Source organism: Trachypithecus francoisi, unplaced genomic scaffold, assembly GCF_009764315.1.
Source record: "Trachypithecus francoisi isolate TF-2019V2 unplaced genomic scaffold, Tfra_2.0 Lachesis_group5, whole genome shotgun sequence".
NCBI lineage: Eukaryota > Metazoa > Chordata > Mammalia > Primates > Cercopithecidae > Trachypithecus > Trachypithecus francoisi.
The window spans coordinates 15240431-15259552 of NW_022681470.1; the positions used below are offsets into that span (position 1 = coordinate 15240431).

The 19122-nt window shown below is 42.0% G+C and overlaps 1 protein-coding gene across 3 annotated transcripts in view; it reads left to right on the forward strand.

Annotated features, from left to right (window-relative positions):
- Positions 1–793: 793 nt before the first annotated feature.
- PCNX2 (pecanex 2) overlaps positions 794–19122 on the forward strand; it is a 314758-nt gene continuing 296429 nt past the window's right edge. For 2 of the 3 annotated variants that reach the window (XM_033199654.1, XM_033199655.1), the window contains exon 1: positions 794–1200. In XM_033199654.1, the coding sequence (XP_033055545.1) occupies positions 1048–1200 (153 nt within the window). In that variant the 5' untranslated portion in view covers positions 794–1047. Of the gene's footprint in view, positions 1201–2024; positions 2525–19122 lie in introns of those variants that run through there. The other variant, XM_033199656.1, reaches the window with a different exon arrangement.

The following is a 19122-nucleotide window of genomic DNA, read 5'->3' on the forward strand; positions in this document are numbered from 1 at the left end:
AACGATAAAATATATAATAGCTTAAAGATGATTAATTTTTTGTCCAGTGAGTCTTCCTATCTAAACAGCATAGAGAGATCTAGATTAATGTTCTAAATAGCCAGTTAAATACCTGGGATTATGTTCTAGGAAAGAGATAAAAAACTAAAGAGCCTAACTGAAGCTCCTGAAATTTTATCAGGAAGGTGGTTATCTTCTTTCTCCACCAAGTTGGACAACAGGGAGTGGAGGAGGAAGTCAGGGAGGACAGAAGATCAGTGCCAGAGGACCAGGCAGAGCTTAGATTAATAGAACGTCTGGGGTCAGCCCTTAATTAAGGAGAACGAAGGCGTGCAGGAAGTGCTCAGGAGAAGAAATTACTTTGAGTGCTGAGTGACAGGACCTTGTATGAGGTAAACATTTGGGTGCAAAAAAGGACAAGGACAAGGAACGTGTCCTGGTCTGTGCCTTCTGCATGAGAACACCTTTGCATGTCCCCTAATAGGAGGATCGGAGAGAAGGGGAAGGGAAGGGGGGAGAGGCAAAAAAAAAAAAAAAGGAAAAAAAGAGCGAGAGAGAAAGGAAGGAAGGAAGGACGAAAGGAAGGAGAGAGAAAAAAGAGAGGGAGGGAGGGATGGAAGGAGGGAAGGAGGGAGGGAGGGGAGGAAGGAAAAAGAGAGAGAGAAAGAGAGAGAGAAAAAAAGAAAGAGAGAAAGAAAAGGCTGGAGGGACTCGGAAATCCTTCTGGCCCCCAGCGAAGGCTAAGGAGGGACTGGGCGGGCGCTGGGAGGAGCCTCGGAAGCATCCTCTGAGCAGCCGCCTCTGAGCACGCTGGGAAAATCCTTCCTCCCTCGGACATGGCGCTCACCTGCCCGGCGGCAGCAGCCGGCTCCGGCGCCGCGGTTCGCGGGTCCGGGCGGAAGAGCAGCTCCAGCTTCAGCCGTGGGGTGGAAGGAGGCGGCGACGGCGGCGGCGACGGCGGCGGCGCGGCCCGCGGGCCCAGGTGTTAGCCCTGAGGGAGCCCGGGGAGCCGGCCGGGGCGCGCACCAGCCCCGGGACGCAGCCGGCATGGTGTCCCAGGTGCTGCAGCTGCTCCGGCAGGGCGTGTGGGCCGCGCTCACCGGGGGCTGGTACCACGACCCGGAGCAGAGCAAGTTCACCAACAGCTGCCACCTCTACCTGTGGCTATTCCTGCTGCTGCTGCCCCTGGCCCTGCACCTGGTGAGTGGGGAGGGTCAGGTCCCGGGGAGCTGTGGGGATGGAGGGAAGGAGGAGAAAGGAACCACAGACGTGCCATCAGCCTCACGGAGTTTCAGGTTCGTAGAGATTCTTAAGAGATGGAAGGGGAAGGGCTTCAGAAATTTGGGACAGAGAACGTGCAGGGAAAGGGGGCTGTGAGGATTCACTGGAAAAGAAAAGAAGTATGACAGGACTGCGGGGGCTCGGAGACTCATTAAGAATTGATGCCGGATGTTAGGATGAGTCACTCTCCTTGTGGCAGGGAGCGTGCAGCTTGTTTTGTAGGTGGGTAACTCTAGGCCTCAGAGCTGGGTAGCTTGGGATGTTTGGTGTGAAATACTGTAGATTGTAGCCAAGAGGCAAAACGAAATGTGAAAAGCAAACTCATTTCAGTTGTTGGCCCCTTTTTTCCCCTCTCACCTTCTTTCTTGTTTTGCTTTGGGAAGGCAGGTTCAATGATCAATTACTCACATTGTAATTTCTACACCACTGTGTATAGGAATCTGTAGGAAGATATAATAATGGATAAATCCAATGTACTTTATGCTAGACAAAGTATTACAACATTTAGTTGGGGCTTGACATTTTAGTGGGGTTATGGTAAGTGAGTGCTTGCTGAAAAGCTACATAGATGACCTTCTTAGGTAGATTATACATAATTAAAACAATGGTTTACCTTCTTTGAAAAGCTGTACAGGTAAGGTGTTCCATGTCTTATTAAACTTTACGTGCCAAAAATCTAATTTTGGTATGTCTGTTGGAGGACTTTATTCCTAACACGTTATTTGATCATGGGTTTTTTACAGCAAAAATTGTCAATGAGTTTGCATGACTGATGGATTCCGAGTTTGACATTTGTGATTGGGTTCCTCTTTACTCTTTTTCCGGCAGTGTATCCAAAGGGTCAGAACTCTGGGTGTGAAGCCATGGTGCCGGGGTTAAATTTTGGGTCTACTGGTTACCAGTTCTGTGACCTTGCGGAGGTTATTTACCATCTCATTTTTCATTTTCTTATCTGTAAAATGAGAAAAGGTAAGAGTACCAGATTTATAGATTGTTTTAGGGATTAAATAAGATAGTACATATAAAGCCACAGGTCTGACTTGAACTGAGATTGGACTCAGACCTGGGTTTACAATTCTGTTCTGCTAGTTATTAGCTGTTTGATCTGATACTGAACTTTTCTAAAACTTAGCGTTCATATCATTAAAATCATGTAATCATCATAATCACCACTTCACAGAAAAATTCACCAAAATTGTATATAAAAAGCATTAAATACGGAAACTACTTGGAAACCCTTCAATAATGCAAGTTTCTTTATTCTTTCTGATTTTGTGCACCATTTTTCTTAACCCATTTTTCTTTAGCCTGTGGGTCCCAGTGTTTCCCCTTTTCCTAGAGGGACAGCATAGCAAAGTCATGAGGAATGCAGCCCTCACCAGGGTGAAATCCTAGTTCTCCTGCTTACTAGACCTAGTATGAGCTTGAGCAAGCTTCACCTTCCTTGTTTGTAAAGCAGGGATAATTATAGTACCTCCCTTATAGGGTGAATATGAGAACTGAGTGAATTAATAGATGGAAGTACTCTTAGTACCTGTCACACACAGAGTGCTTAGTAAGAGATGCCCTTTTTTTCCTTCCCCAGCTTCTAAAATCTCTCCATCCTTATGTTTTCTGATTCCATTTAGCTAGAATTAATTTCTCTTCTTCCTTACCCTTATACCATTCTGTACTTACTATTAGTTTTACAGCAGTCTGTAGTTGGACTATCAGCATTAATAGTACTTTTCGAATTCTGTCTGGTACTTAGTTGTAGGAACATGTATTTCACTTCTATGTCTAGATCATGAGCTTTTTTGAGGGCATGGGTTTTTATGTTGTTTATTCATCTTGGTTTTTCCTTGTGCATAGCAGAGTGCTCTGCATTTGGTAACACTGATCTCCTATATAATTAACTTGTGTGTCTCTTTCTTTTCCAACTAGCATTAAATAGTCTACCTCACTATGCTTTTTGAATATTTCCTGATAATGAAAGCAATATATATTCCACGTATAATCCCACTCCTCAGAAACAACCACATTAGAATTTAATGTTGTGTTCCTGCAGATGTTTTTTTCTATGCATATGGGCTCATTTTTGTAAAACTCTACTTAAGATTTGATGTCTATGTATGGTCAGAACCCTTAATTTCTACCTAACTATGCTTGATTTAGATCTTGCGTTTGTGAGTAGGAAATTGTCCTTCGTTAACTTGCTTTTCGATGATATTTAAATGTAATTTTCAGCTAAATCTCAAAATGTTAGAAAGTAAAATCTGAGCTCTTAAATAATTTTACTTTTATATCAGACTTTAAAGAATGAAACAGATGTGCCCAAATTTTTATATCTCTATGCCAGCATGCCTTTAACTATTATGGAATAATTGTATGTGGGTGCAGCTACTTTTTAATAGATAGCCTGTCTTATTAAAAACACGAGAAGGTTATTTTTTTCTTGCTTTAGTCTTCTGGTTTCTGAAAGTGCCCTTGAAATAAAAGGCCCTCTTCCCCAGTGGAGGCTTTGTACTTCAGATCTTGGTGCTTAAATATATTCCTCTGCACTTCAGTGTTGTCTGTGATTGTTAATGTCTTTTTCAATTTGTTCATTTACAGTCATTTGTTCCAAGAAGATACTTGACTAGTTACTGACAACAGGGGCTTAGTCAAAGTTCTGTGAACTTCTCTGTTTTTTGTTTTTTTTTTTTTTACAATTTTAGTTGAAACATGTTTAAGAAAGTTTTGGTTGGGCACGGTGGGCTCATGCCTATAATCCCAGCACTTTGGGAGGCCAAAGTGAGTGGATCCCTTGAGATTAGGAGTACAAGAACAGTTTGGCCAACATAGTGAAACCCTGTCTTTACTAAAAATACAAAAAATTAGCTGGGCGTGGTGGTGCATGCCTGCAATCCCAGTGACTCAGGAGGCTGAGGCAGGAGAATCGCTTGAACCCTGGAGGCAGAGGTTGCAGTGAGCCAAAATCACGCCACTGCTCTCCAGACTGGGTGACAGAGCAAGACTCTGTCTCAAAAAAAAAAAAAGAAGGAAAGAAAGAAAATTTCACTATTGAAAAGATCCACTTTTTAATTTAACAGATACTTCGAGTATTTTAAATATTTTTATTATTAATTATTGAGGCAAATTTCTAATCCCTAGAATGTACTTAGATCTGGGTGATAATGTGGGAAATAGTGATTTATTAGCATTTGTAAACTATGTATATATCTGTGAGAAATGTTTGGAAATGTACAACTGAAAACAGTAAGTCAATTTGGATAACTTGGAAAGAGTTTTACTTTAGTTGATTATCAACCTCCTTTTCTTTTGGACACACTGAAAGATGATTTGTCTTGAGAGATATTTAAATTGTCACTATTACATGTGTTTTGTCTTTTTTTTTTTTTTTTTTTGAGACGGAGTCTCGCCCTGTCGCCCGGGCTGGAGTACAGTGGCGCGATCTCGGCTCACTGCAAGCTCCGCCTCCCGGGTTTTACGCCATTCTCCTGCCTCAGCCTCCCGAGTAACTGGGACTACAGGCGCCCGCCACATCGCTCGGCTAGTTTTTTTGTATTTTTTTTAGTAGAGACGGAGTTTCACCGTGTTAGCCAGGATGGTCTCGATCTCCTGACCTCGTGATCCGCCCGTCTCGGCCTCCCAAAGTGCTGGGATTACAGGCTTGAGCCACCGCGCCCGGCCGTCTTTATTCTTTTGAGATGATAATTAATGGAGATTCGGAGCTGAGTTTTCTTTACAGCAGGGGTATATGGGCACGATTCTAGCCTTATGTCAGTTCTGAGAGCATAAGCCTCATGTCAAAAGACACAGTTCCCGTTCTTCCTCTTATCAATTGTGTGGCCTTGTGCAAGTCACCTTACTTCTCCAGACCTCGGTTTTATCATCTGTAGAATGCGGATAACACTTTCATTTTATAAGTTTAGCAACTGAGGTCCAGGGAGAGTCAGCTGTTTGCCCACAGTCATCTAGATAGTCAGTGGTAAAATTCTGCATTTAGCTGAGGTTCTGTAGCATCCAAGTCTTTGGCCCTTCCAGGACATTATGCTGCCTGACGTAGTACATATAAGAACACTTGGAAGTCTGTGAAACTGTGGAGCCACCTACAGTGGAATTATGATTATGACAGTGGCATTGTGGTCAGCTCCACTGGAGAGGAAGAGTTGAGTGATGGGAAGAATGAGGTGGAACTTTCACATCCTTCCAGACCCCATGCACGGCAATATTAGACTTGATTTTCCAGGCCTGACATATGTGTTTGGATGGGCAGCCCTTTCCACGCTTGTGGACAGAAAGCCTGTCTTTTGTTTTATGGCTGGAGCTTTCTGTTTCCTTTCCTTTAACTTTAGCCAGACTTGTTCTGTTCCCAGTTCCGCTTTTTAAAATTTAATCTTAGAGACTTTCTTTGATAAGACTTACATCATTTCTAATTACCGTAATTATAATTAATAGGATTATCTGTCAAGCGCTAGCGTAGTACGAGGCAAATAGTAAGCACCCAACATATTCTGATTGTTATTACATCTAATTGGTGACATTTCTATGAGAGTCCGCAGTCATTTCCCATTCTGGTATGTCATTATGTTTTCTTAGATCTTGCATTCCTCTTTTTTCAATCAATATTTTCCCAAGATTTTACTATAAAAAGTTTAAAACATACAACAAAGCTGAAATAATTGTACTGTGTGCAGCCATATACACAGCACTTTCATTTTACCCCATGAACATTTTACTGTACTGGCTTTATCACCTACCTATTCATTTGTACATCCTTCTATCGATCCCTTATTCTACTTTATTTTCTTAATACATTTCAAAGTAAACTACACACATCAGTCTATTTCTTCCTAAATACTTCGCCTTGCATAATAAATGACAGTTTGATGGAAATTTAAATATACTACATTTTAAAGAAAGTTACTATGGAGCTGTGGTTGTGGGCCCCATGGACTAGGCATCTTGGATTATTCTACTCCTTCACACCCCTCACCCCCATAACAAGGCTTCCTGAGGCCTAAGAAATGAAGGCGCAATTGAATGTTGAGGTTTGAGAATATAATTTAAGGTTTTGCATTTCTTTGACCACCCTTCCTTCCTTCCTTCCTTCGTTCCCCCCCCCCCCCTCTCCATGCTTCACCTAGACTTCCTCTCCTAATTTTATTTATTTTTATTTTTATTTTTTTTTTTTGAGGCGGAGTCTCGCTCTGTCGCCCGGACTGGAGTGCAGTGGCCGGATCTCAGCTCACTGCAAGCTCCACCTTCCGGGTTTACACCATTCTCCTGCCTCAGCCTCCGGAGGAGCTGGGACTACAGGCGCCCGCCACCTCGCCCGGCTAGTTTTTGTATTTTTTTTAGTAGAGACGGGGTTTCACCGTGTTAGCCAGGATGGTCTCGATCTCCTGACCTCGTGATCCGCCTGTCTCGGCCTCCCAAAGTGCTGGGATTACAGGCTTGAGCCACCGCGCCCGGCCTTCCTAATTTTAACATATAAGATGACTTTGTGTAAATTATGGAAAGGCAGCCTCTCTGCAAAGAGGCAGCCTTTCCTGGCCCATTTAATCCTGTCAGCAGGAGACCTTTGTGCAGAATGCAACCTGCACAGCCTTGCATAGCAGGCTTGGCCCATTCCACTTGGTTGTTGTTATTCTCTTGAACTGCTTGGCATTCAAGCAGTTACCTCTGTTCTAGTCAGTCCTAGCATTTATATCCAATTTCCTCAAAAGAATGGCTTTCTCTGTTAATGAATCACATAGTCCATGCTTTCTTTCCTTTGACTCCCAGAACCTTGATATTTGGTCCTTCCACTTCTAGGGGCCTTATTTATTCTTTCATTGAGATGCCTAATCCTTTGCACTATCTCCATAATTTACCTGAATGTCTGGCTTTCTGCCTCCTGCCCTCACCTGCCTGAAGCAGAGTTGTATTTGAGGTGAAGAGCCTGAGCATGGAGTTGCTTAAAAGGCATGCTTCCTTGGTCCTGGGCCTCCAAAAGAACTACAGACTTAGTCCCTCCAGCTTTGGGCTGAATGCCCAACCATGCAGTTGTCTCTCAATTTTTGCTTCTCCAGGTGGCTCTGTGGATGGTGTGTGCAGAGGACTTGCCTGTGTGGAGGGCTCTGCTTTCCTGGAGTCCCTTCATTTGTTGCTGGGGCAGCCGTCTCCAGTCTTTTCAAATTGACAATTCTTTTATTGAGTCACAGTTGCTCTCTTTCTGTACAACTCCTCCCATTTATCCTCATCGTGTGCCGTTAGACACATGCATGTCTGCGGGCAGGATCTGTGTCCCCAGGTTGTGTTTCTGTGTTTGTTTTCTCTTTCCATTCTGGTATTACAAGTTCATAACAAATTTTCTAGTAGTTGAACTTATGTCTCTTTCCCCATTCCCAGCTTTCTTAGGGCTTCTTGAGATTTCCCCCCATTAGTGACTGGTTGTATTTTGAATGGTTCACTCCTCAGATACCTGGCATTTTTCCCCAGGGTAATGTCTAATACTTAATACCCTATTATTTTTGTTTTAATTGAACAATCTAATTCACTTGGTGTTACTTCTTTTGTATAGAATACTTACTTAGTGATTGTTATTTTCTGGCTTTAATCATTTGGTCTCCTAAATGGTAAATTTTAAACATTAAGTATCTTATTGCTATTTCATCTTCTCTAAATCTCCTTCCTATGCTCTCTGCAAGAAGAAAATGGACTCACTTTTAATGGTATTCAGATTTTTCCATACTTTTTGTCTGGTGCATTTTCTTCCTCTAGCATTTACAATCGTATTATGTTACTATTATTGGAATAGGTAAGAATCACAGCCAACACTTCTGAGCACATATGAGGCAGACACTTTTGTAAGAGCTTTGCAAGAAAGAAATCATCTCACCTTCCCCAGTGCCCCAGTGAGGCACCATCATTATTCCCATTTTACAGTCAATGAAACTAGCAAAGAGAGGTAGGTAAACATGCTTACAAATACATGACTGTCATGGCCTGACTAGGATTAAAGCCCAAGCATTGGAGTTCTTACCCACTCAGCCATATCACTTCTAACAGGTAATTTTACAATGTGGGCATATTAGTCCATTTCCATACTGCTATGAAGAAATACCCAAGACTGAGTAGTTTATAAAGGAAAGAGGTTTAATGGTCTCACAGTTCCACACGGCTAGGAAGGCCTCACAGTCATGGCACAAGGCAAGTGAGGAGCAAAGTCAGGTCTTACATGGCGGTAGACAAGAGAGCTTGTGCAGGAGAGCTCCCCTTTATAAAACCATCAGATCTCGTGTGACTTATACATTATCATGAGAACAGAATAGGAAAGACCTGCCTCATGGTTCAATTACCTCCCACTGGGTCCCTCCCATGACATGTGGGAATTAAGGGAGCTACAGTTTAAGATGAGATTTGGGTGGGGACACAGCCAAACCATACCAATTGGTATATATTCCTTGCGCGTTTGCATGAAGACATACGAACACTAAAAATGTACGAAAGGATGCATAACAAAAATATAACTTCCCTTTCACACTTATTTCTAGTTTCCCACTTGAGATGGAACCACTATACACAGCCTCTTGTATTTTCTTGCACTGGTATTTCATACACGTGTGAATGGAAGTTTGAATGTAAGGGGTCCTGAGTGTAGTCGTAAAGCAATCTTATTTGTCTTCCACTGTTCCTTTCAATTTGCCCTGGACAGGAGTTTTTTTTCCATATCCCAGATAAAAACATGGGTAAGCCCCATGACTTCAGATCACAGTTTATACACATTTTATGATGGCTTTAAGCAACAAAATACAGACTTGATTTAGATTGCAGAATGTGCAGTTCTATAGCATAACCAAAGCTTCTATCATCCAGTCATTTCCAGGTAGGAAGGGACATGATGATGGCACAGTCTTTCCTGCTCTCCTCCTCCCTCATGCGTTGACTGATGTTTCTGATGTCCTTGGCTTTGGAGAGCAGGACGATTCTTTGTTGACTGTACAGTGGTAAGCTGGCCTGGGGCTCTCAGAGCATGGCACATGTTCCCTAGTTGACTCTCTGGAGAGCTGCCTTCACACACCCTCAGAGACCCCGTTCTCCTTGCCAGCCTTGTCTCTCTGGCGCTTGTCTTGATGAGGGCTGCTGTGTCTTTGCCCTGTCTAGTTTCTTACTCTGTCCACCTCCAGCTTTCTTCTGCTCCAGTATCCTCTGCTCCATAGCCCGTTCACACATTGTCTAAAGCGATCTGTACAGATTTTCACATACAGAGTCCATGTCAATGTCCACATATTCTTTTTCCCACCACATTCTAGGAGGACAGGCCAAGCTCGTACCTCCATCAGAGCAGCTAGCCAGCCAGTCTCTGATCTTTCATCTTTTCTAGGAGGGAATCAGACAGCAATCCACTGTGCCTTCTACCCCCACCCAAATGGTAGGGGACTCATAGCTTTCTAAGTGGTCCCACTGAAGGCCTTCTCTCCTGAATGAGGAAGGGGATGGGACACAGGATTAGCTACACACCAGTAGGCCTTTCCAAAAATTTTCATATACCCTCTTTTTCTAAATTCTATTACATCATTTTGAGTAAGGAATTTAAGATCATGTAACTCATCCTCATAATCTATCTAGAAATGTCTGTTGTTTGTCCTAGAAATTTACATTGGAATCTCTTATCCATCCTTCCTTGGTTCCTTGGTCAACACTTCCATTAAAAATGGTATACAAATGTGTAATCATTTATGCATACATAGCCTTGTTGTCCCTCTTGACAGAACATCTTGGAGATCATGATACAAAGAGCCTCCTCATTATTCATGTCTGCATAGTATTCCACTATTTCTATAAAGGGCAACTTATTTGATTAGTCATTATTGAAGAATAATTAGGTTTTCAGATGATTTTTAACCTAATGCCATTAGTTGGATATGGATCAGTCAAGATGTGCTAGCTTATGCTGAAATAATAACCAACCTAAACATGTGTTTGGCTTTACCAAGTTATTTTTTGTTATTTTTGTTTGAGATGGAGTCTCTCTCTGTTGCCCAGGCTGGAGTGCAGTGGCACGATCTCAGGTCACTGCAACCTCTGCCTCCCAGGTTCGAGCAATTCTCCTACCTCAGCCTTCGGAGTAGCTGGGATGACAGGCATGCACCACCACGCCTGGCTAATTTTTTGTATTTTTAGTAGAGACGGAGTTTCACCATATTGGCCAGGCTGGTCTCAAACTCCTGATCTTGCGATCTGTCTGCCTCGGCCTCCCAAAGTGCTAGGATAACAGGTGTGAGCCACTAAGGCTGGCCACCAAGTTTATTTTTAATTTTTAATGTTATTATTATTTCTTTTTAGAGGTAGGACTCATTGTCACTCAGGCTGGAGAACAGTGGTGTAATTGTAACTCACTGCAACCTCAAACATTTGGGCTCATGTGATCCTCCCACCTCAGCCTCCTGAGTAGCTGGGACTGCAGGGTGCACCACCATATCTGGCTAATTTCTTATTTTTTTGTAGAGATGGGGTCTTGCTATACTACCCAGGCTGGTGTCAAACTCCTGGCCTCAAGTGATCCTCCCACTTTGGCTTCTGAAGTGTTGGGATTACAGGCGTGAACCACTGCACCCAGCCCTATTTTTTATTTATACTACATGTCCAACATGGTCTATTGGGGTGTCAGGGGTATAGTTAGCAGGGGGTCCTGCTCATTATAGGTATTTAGGAACATGGGCTGTTTGAGTCTTCATTTTGGGGTGACTGGGAGCATTACTCGCTATCATCCCCCCATGACCCTGGATGATCATACCAGTCACTATGGTTGAGGGACACTGAGTGGGTGTCATGGTCTGGCTCTGGAGGCTCCTGCCTGGAAATGGCAAATACCTCTTGCCCTCAGACTTCTTTGTCAGGGAATGTTGCATGGCCACACCTCACTTCAAAGGGAAAGGAGAGTGCAGTTCAACCCTGTGCCTGAGGGACTAACTGGACATGTTTGTTGGAGAGCACTTATGTCTATGACAACAGACTGAGTGCCAGATGTTCTGCTGGATATTGTGGAGACGTCAGGAGAACAAGGTGGATTGATGTCTTCTCCCCATGCAGTTAGCAGATAAACAGGCATGAATAACACAGTGATAATTGTTACTGTAGGGAAAGTACAGGTGCTGTACAGTAAAGATGGGAGGTGGAATCTTGGCATGAGTACTTAAGGAAGGCTTCCCAGAGGAGGAAGTAATTTCTCATCTGAAATCTGATGAATGAGTAGGAGTTAGCCAAGCAAAGATGAGTAGAGGAGGAACAGCATTTCATGCAAGAGGAACAGCATGTATTAAAGCTCTAAGGTGTATGAGAGTCTGGCCATTTTGCTGTACCCTTTAAGAATATGTGAGAGACAAAAAGACACATGACCCCTAAAAACTTCACAGGTGTCTCTTAAGGAAAAGAACATTCTCCCACATAATTATCACACCCAGAAAGGTTATTGATATGATGGTATTGTCTAATATATAGTTCCTATCCAAATTTCCAGTTATGCCAATCAGTAATGTCTTAGAAAGCTGGGGTTTTGGTTTCGTTTTTCTGTATCCAAGATTCAAACAAGGATCAAACATGGCTTTTAGTTGCCACATCTCTTGATTGTTCTTATTCTAAAATGAGTTCTCTAAGCCTCTGGGTCAGTGTTGTGTCCTTGTCGCGCATCACATCAGAGGGACAGAATTCTCCCACCTCTCCCCAACCTGTGTCGTTGGTTAAGGTAGTGTCAGCCAGATGTCTCTATTGTAAAATTACCAGTTTCCCCTTTGTGTTTAGTGAGTAATCTGTGGAGTGAAACCTGGAGATTATATATATTGTATTTCCAAAAGTCTTTCCCCCAATAGTTATAGCATAAATTGATTATTCTTAACTAAAATAATTATGACAATGGTGGTTGCAAAATGGTAATATTCTAATTTTCTTCCCACCTTCATTAATTGGTACTCTTCTGTAAAGAAGATTTTTTTTTCCTATCCTCATAGTTTTGTTGCACTTTTTAGTGTGGTCTCATAGATTCATTTTTTAATTCAATGGGAGTATAATCTATGCCTATCATCATTCTTTTTGATGTTCAAATGATCAAAACTTTGGCAAGTGAGACCTTCTTCATGCACATTCTGAGTTTTCTTGGATATACCCTCATCAGTTTGTGAGCACGTTATTGCTTTCTGCTCAGAAAGATATTCCTGGCTTAGCTTGTACTTTCCCTGCCCCAGCCCTGGAAGAATCAGCCATTTTACCAAGGAGCCATGATCCTTGTGGTGGGGAATTACATTTGGAAACCAAAATCTAGGGCTGCAGTAGTTGCATTTGTTGCTACTAGTTGTCTTTGCCTCTAGACCCTTTCAGTAGATACACCTAGAAGATTGATCAATTTATAGGTTGAATGATTGAATAATCAAGTGAAGTTTATTCTGAGACCATCAAACCAGTCCATATCAAAGGACTCTTCCTCTGCTTCCATTATTTCATATTTATATCTCCCTTCTCTCACAGTGAGAACTCTAGCTCACAACAATATCATTTGCCCAGTCCTAAAATATACACACAAATTCCTACTCCCATAACACCACCATAGACACATCTTTAAGGAAAAGTTCAAGACCGTTTAGAAGTTGTTATTGTTATTGTTTTTAGAATACGCATCACCAGTAATGTACTGGTAGAGTAGCATGCTCAAAAGTTACTTTGATGAATTCTTTTCTAATTAATTTTTGGTTCATCTTTGTAGTTATGCTATCATTTGATATATAGTTAGGTTCACTTGTAGCTATATAATTTTAGCTTTTCCTCCATCCTTGCTGATTTAATAATTTATACCAACAGGAGGTATAAAACATTAACATAGTTCACAAAACATTAAAAGGTATGCTGAATTACTTTATCAAAAGGTTTCTCTGACTGCTGGATGGGAAAGTAGATCAAAGAAAGGACAAAAATAGAAATGAGAGGTTCGGTGTCTATTTCAGTCACCCAGTCAAGGGATGGTGGTGGCAGTAAAGATGGAGAATTGTGGATAGATTTTAATAGGATTTAATGATCAGTTCATTTTTAGGGTAGAGGAGTAAGGATGGGGGAGGAATCAAGGGAGATGCCTGATTATCTGGTTTGAGCCAGAGGTGTATGGGTTGCCATTGACTGAGATGAAGGATGAAAGAGGATAGTTGGTAGGGAAACCAAACACCTAATTTTACACATAGTAGCTTGGAGTTTCCTTTTAGGTATCGAAGTGGAGATGTTGAGTAGATAGGTGGATATAGGTGTGGGGAGTTTAAAGGAACAATCTAAGCTAGGGATATGGATTTGAAAATCATCAGCATAGAGATGACATTTACCGCCAAGGGACTGGGTGAGACTTCCTAAATGGAATGTGTAGAGAGGGAAAAGAGTGCTAACAGTGAGGCCCCAGGAGCCTTACACTCAGAGGCAGGGCAAAGATGAGGCGTCGGGAGACAAGGGAAGAGCCAGGAGAGCTTTTCTGCTGTGAGCACCTGTGTCGCTCGCTGCTGAGAAAACAGGAAATTGTGGTTATTTTTTGGTTTTAGAGACATTGACAAGAAACTTTCAGTGTGTATTGGGGAGTAGAAGCCAAACTACTGTGGGTTTAAGAGGCCATGGGAGGTGAAGACATTTCTTTCAAGCAGGGAGCAGAAAAAGGGCACGCTATCTGGAGAGAGGTTTGGGGTCAAGGGGGTTTATTCCTCCCTCAAGGTCAGAAGGTCCTTGAAAGTAGGGCTGTGATTTGAATCCCCATTGGTCCTTGGAGTGGTGCTTCATACACAGTGGATAATCTAATCGCTCTGCATTAATGGAATCTAACTCCATAAGGGAAGGCACAGTTTTGGTAGTGCATATTACGGACTGTGGTCAGACCCACTTCAGTAGACTCACCACAAGGTTGTGGCCAGAATCCAGATCTTTAAAAATGCAGCTGAAAAACAGAGACATTACTCTTGGATTTGGCTTGCCTTAAAGTTCAATTTGCCATTACTTTCCAGATAACCTTTATTATTTATGTAGCAATTATGTATTTCCTTGTGGTTCTTATATAATCATTTATTTTTTTTTCTGTCATGGGAAACTTGGACTTTAAAAAATTATAGACCATTGAAGCAGGCAAAAATAAATTTTACCTCATTTCTTATTATTGATTGATATTAAGTATAGAAGGGAAGTATAGAAGCTTTGGACTGTGAAGGACCTTACGCATTTCTTATTCTTATCTCTTAGTCTCTGATATGAACATTTAGATTGGATTTAGTGTGTGTTTCAGTTCTTTCCCCCAAATCTTTACCATCTCAAAAGAAATGCCAGATAACTAGTAGCCCACTGGGATCTAGTTCCCTATCAGTAGACACGTGTTTCTAGACTAGCCTTGTCTTTTGTTATTTCTGCTTCCAAGACTACAACTAGATACTTAATAATCAGGAAAGAAGAAAAATTCCTGAATATAAGAAATGGCCCTGAGTAACCCCTGACACAAATATTTCGCTCAGAAAACAGTTGCCTGGTTTGTTTCAGAAATGCTTGTTCTTATTATATATCAACCCCTATGACTATGTTCACAGGCAAAAAAACACTTTGCTGTGTTGCTCTGTTGCACTTTGCTCCTTCTTACAACAGCATATCTGAATGTATTATTTCATGGTGTTGATGAATGATGAATAGATAATGATGATGATCGTGATGGTGATGATCATGAGAGACGTGGACATTTAAGTGCTCTTTATGTGCCAGTGTATTAATTATCTTATACTTATTTTGCTTAATCTTTATAAAAATATTATTAAGAATTATTTTTATCATTTCACAGAAGAAACAGAGATTTACAAAGGCTACATAACTTTCAAAGGTTGTACAATTTGCTAAATTGAGAAAAAAAGATGTAATATAAAATTACTATCATAAATATTTATTTATTGACCAATATTTTTGACCAGCTGTTTGCTGGATACCAAGCTGGACGCTGAGGGTGTAATGGAGAATAAGACAGACCTGGCCCCATCCTCATAAGACTTACCAGTTTTACATGGCTCTAGGAATAAATAAGAATCAGTAAGAGAGGGCCGGGCACGGTGGATCATGCCTGTAATCCCAGCATTTTGGGAGGCCGAAGCAGGTGGATTACTTGAGGTCAGGAGTTCGAGACCAGCCTGGCCAACATAGTGAAACCCTGTCTCTACTAAAATACAAAAAAAAAATTTGCCAGCCATGATGGTGAGCACCTGTAATTCCAGCTACTCCGGAGGCTGAGGCACAAGAATTGCTTGAACCTGGGAGGCAGAGGTTGCAGAGATCACACCACTGCACTCAAGCCCGGGTGACAGAGTGAGACCCTATCTTCAAGAAAAAAAAAAATTGGGGCAGGCACAGTGGCTCACATCTGTAATCCCAGCACTTTGGGAGGCCAAGGCAGGTGGATCACGAGGTCAGGAGTTCAAGACCAGCCTGGCCAACATAGTGAAACCCCATCTCTACTAAAAATACAAAAATTACCCCGGTGTGGTTGCGGGCACCTGTAGTCCCAGCTACTTGGGAGGCTGAGGCAGGAGAATCGCTTGAACCCAGGAGGTGGAGGTTGCAACGAGATGAGATTGCACCACTGTACTCCAGCCTGGGGTGACACAGCGAGACTCTGTCTCAAAAAAAAAAAAAAAAAAAATCAGTAGGAAAATATAAACATCTTGAAAGTGGCGTAAAATAGACAACTGTCAAAGAAATGTATACAGCCAATAAACGTGAAATGTTTTAAATAATCAGATAAATATATACTAAAATAACATGATTTTTCTTTTTTTTTTTTTTTTTTGAGGTGGAGTCTCGCTCTGTCGCCCGGACTGGAGTGCAGTGGCCAGATCTCAGCTCACTGCAAGCTCCGCCTCCCGGGTTTACGCCATTCTCCTGCCTCAGCCTCCCTAGTAGCTGGGACTACAGGCGCCCGCCACCTCGCCCGGCTAGTTTTTGTATTTTTAGTAGAGACGGGGTTTCACCGTGTTAACCAGGATGGTCTCGATCTCCTGACCTCGTGATCCGCCCGTCTCGGCCTCCCAAAGTGCTGGGATTACAGGCTTGAGCCACCGCGCCCGGCCAATAACATGATTTTTCATGTCTACATAGCAAAGATTTAAAAGATAATACAGGCCAGGCACGGTGGCTCATGCCTGTAATCCCAGCACTTTGGGAGACTGAGGTGGGTGGATCACCTGAGGTCAGGAGTTCGAGACCAGCCTGGCTAACATGGCGAAACCTTGTCTCTACTAAAAAAAACAAAAATTAAAGGGCATGATGGTGCGTGCCTATAATCCCAGCTACTCAGGAGATTAAGGCATGAGAATCACTTGAACCCAGGAGGCAGAGATTGCAGTGAGCCTCGATGACATCACTGCACTCCAGCCTGGGTGACAGAGTGAGACTTCATCTGAAAAAAAAAAAAAAATATGGAATGTGGTTTAAATAAATAACCATTCTCAAGAATTGCAAGGGATGTATGTTCAAAGTGAGTTACTGAAGCACTGTTTGTTATAGCAGATGACTAGAAACAGGTATCCATTGAGAGGGAATTGGCTTAATGAATTATGGTACATTCTACAGTGGATTACTATGCAGCTATAAAAAAGGAATGAGAAAATAGATTGGTGTAGAGGGATCTCCAGGTAATATTGTTAAGAAAAAAAAGCAGAAGATACATATAGGCTAAAAAGGGGGAGGGAAAGATGAAGCGTACTTGCATTACTTATGTTTCAAAAAGACAGATTGAACAGATAAAACATTAATAAGAGCATAGTTACGTATAGAAGGAGGTAGAGAACAGGTGAAGGCAGTAGGACTAGAAATGAGGAATGAACCTTAGTAGATTGATGGCATAACCAAACAAAATATCTTTCAAATGACTTTAATGACTTTCTGGGCCTCCTGATACAGCATAAAGGCAAAAGAGCCACAAAGACATCTTAAATTGCATTCGATAAGCTTATTAATAAGATTTTATACATATTTTGAAATTATTTTATATGTAGTAGAGGGTGAAGAAAATAAGAAATCATGTTATAATACTTAGGAGTAAGGATTTCAGCAATAAAAGAAAACAGACACATATAAAATCAAAGAACTTACATAGAATCTTGCAATCTTTAAAATTATAAATATCAACCTGGGGTGGTGACTCACACCTGTAATCCCAGCATTTTGGGAGGCTGAGGCAGGCAGATTGCTTGAGCCCAGGAGTTCAAATCCAGCCTGAGCAACATGGTGAAACTCTGTCTCTATAATAAAATATATAAATATATACACACACACACATACACACACAGACACACACACACACACACACAAATTAGCTGTGTACGGTGGCACATTCCTGTAGTCCCAGCTACCTGGGAGGCTGAGGTGGATCACTTGAGCCTGGGAGAATGAGGCTACAGTGAGCTCTGATGATACTACTGCACTCCAGCCTGGGCAACAGAGTGAGACCTTGTCTCCAAAAAAAAAAAAAAAAAAAATAGCAGTGTCATTCTGAAATCATGACTTATTTATTTTTAAAATATGTATATTTTTGAGCTCTACTGAAAAACCTAGAATCAGTGATAACCCAATGAGAATGGACAGATCTAGAACTCAGATTTTAGTCTCTGAATTCCATTTTCTTTTAAAAGAAACTAGAGCTCTTTGGAAAAAATGGTTTATTCCAGGTCTGGGCAAGAAAATGAACAAGAGGAGTCTTTAAGTAAAGAAGAATTACTGAAGAATACTAGGGTCATGTTAGAAAGATAGGAGAGTAAGCTTATAGATGCTGGCCAAGTATGTTCAATTTGAGCCCCAGTGAGATCATCATACAATGATATGCATTTAGGAGTGGGGTGCATCCTACAGAAAGGGGAGAAATGATACTGTAAAGGGGAAGCTAACACTGGATGCCAGAGGGCTCATCTCTGCCACCCGGAGTAGTTGATATGTTAGCAACAAGACTTGCTCACAGGTCTCCAACCAGATTGTGATGGGCTCTGACATGGGACTGAGTGGAGTGCCAGTGTCTCCAGCTATGAAGAAAGAACTGGAGAATCAGAGCTGACACTGGGGAAGAGACATACAATCCGACTCCTGTCCCTTGCTCATCAGAAAACCTTTCTAGAAATCTCCATTTCCCTGTACAGAAATGCCCTTTCCTATCAGCAGGCACAATTCTCAAGACATTTCATTCCTCTGACTCATGAGATCAGGGCTTGTGACCCCCTTTCCAACATGGTGATAAAGCACCTTGGGAGGCGCTTGTCCTGTTGACGTGATGTCACTGCTGCAGGATCCTCTCTCTCCTCCAGCGTTTGTCATCTCAAGAGTCCCCTGACAGGCCTTCCAAGCAACAGCCCAGGTTAGGGGACCTGATGCCTTGCCATGAGTCAGCATCTTCTCTGCAGACTTGCCCTCCTCTTGGCCCTGTTGGCTCCTGAGGCAGGCACAGTTTGCCCTTGCCACTGTTTGCGGAACTTGAAAATAGGTAAGTGGGAGGTCAGGGCTTAACATGCTTGCTGCAGCCAAGAAAGGGCCCAATGTTGGCTGCATGTCAGGCACTGGGCACACACAAAGAGTAGATACAAAGAGTAGACTCGGGGAGTTTATCATTACTTGAAATAGAATCCATAAAAGTGTGGTAACTGTCTATGAGTGGTGCAGATAAAAGCTGATTTGGATATCAGAATGCTTAACACATAGTTCACAGTGAACTCTTTACTAATTAATTAATCAATAAAGAATGACAAGCATAATCAGTAATGTTGAAAATAAGTGTATCCAGGCTTTCCTCATCTTTCACTAGGCATTCATTGCTTCGTGGTATTCTTTGCTTGGTTCCATTTC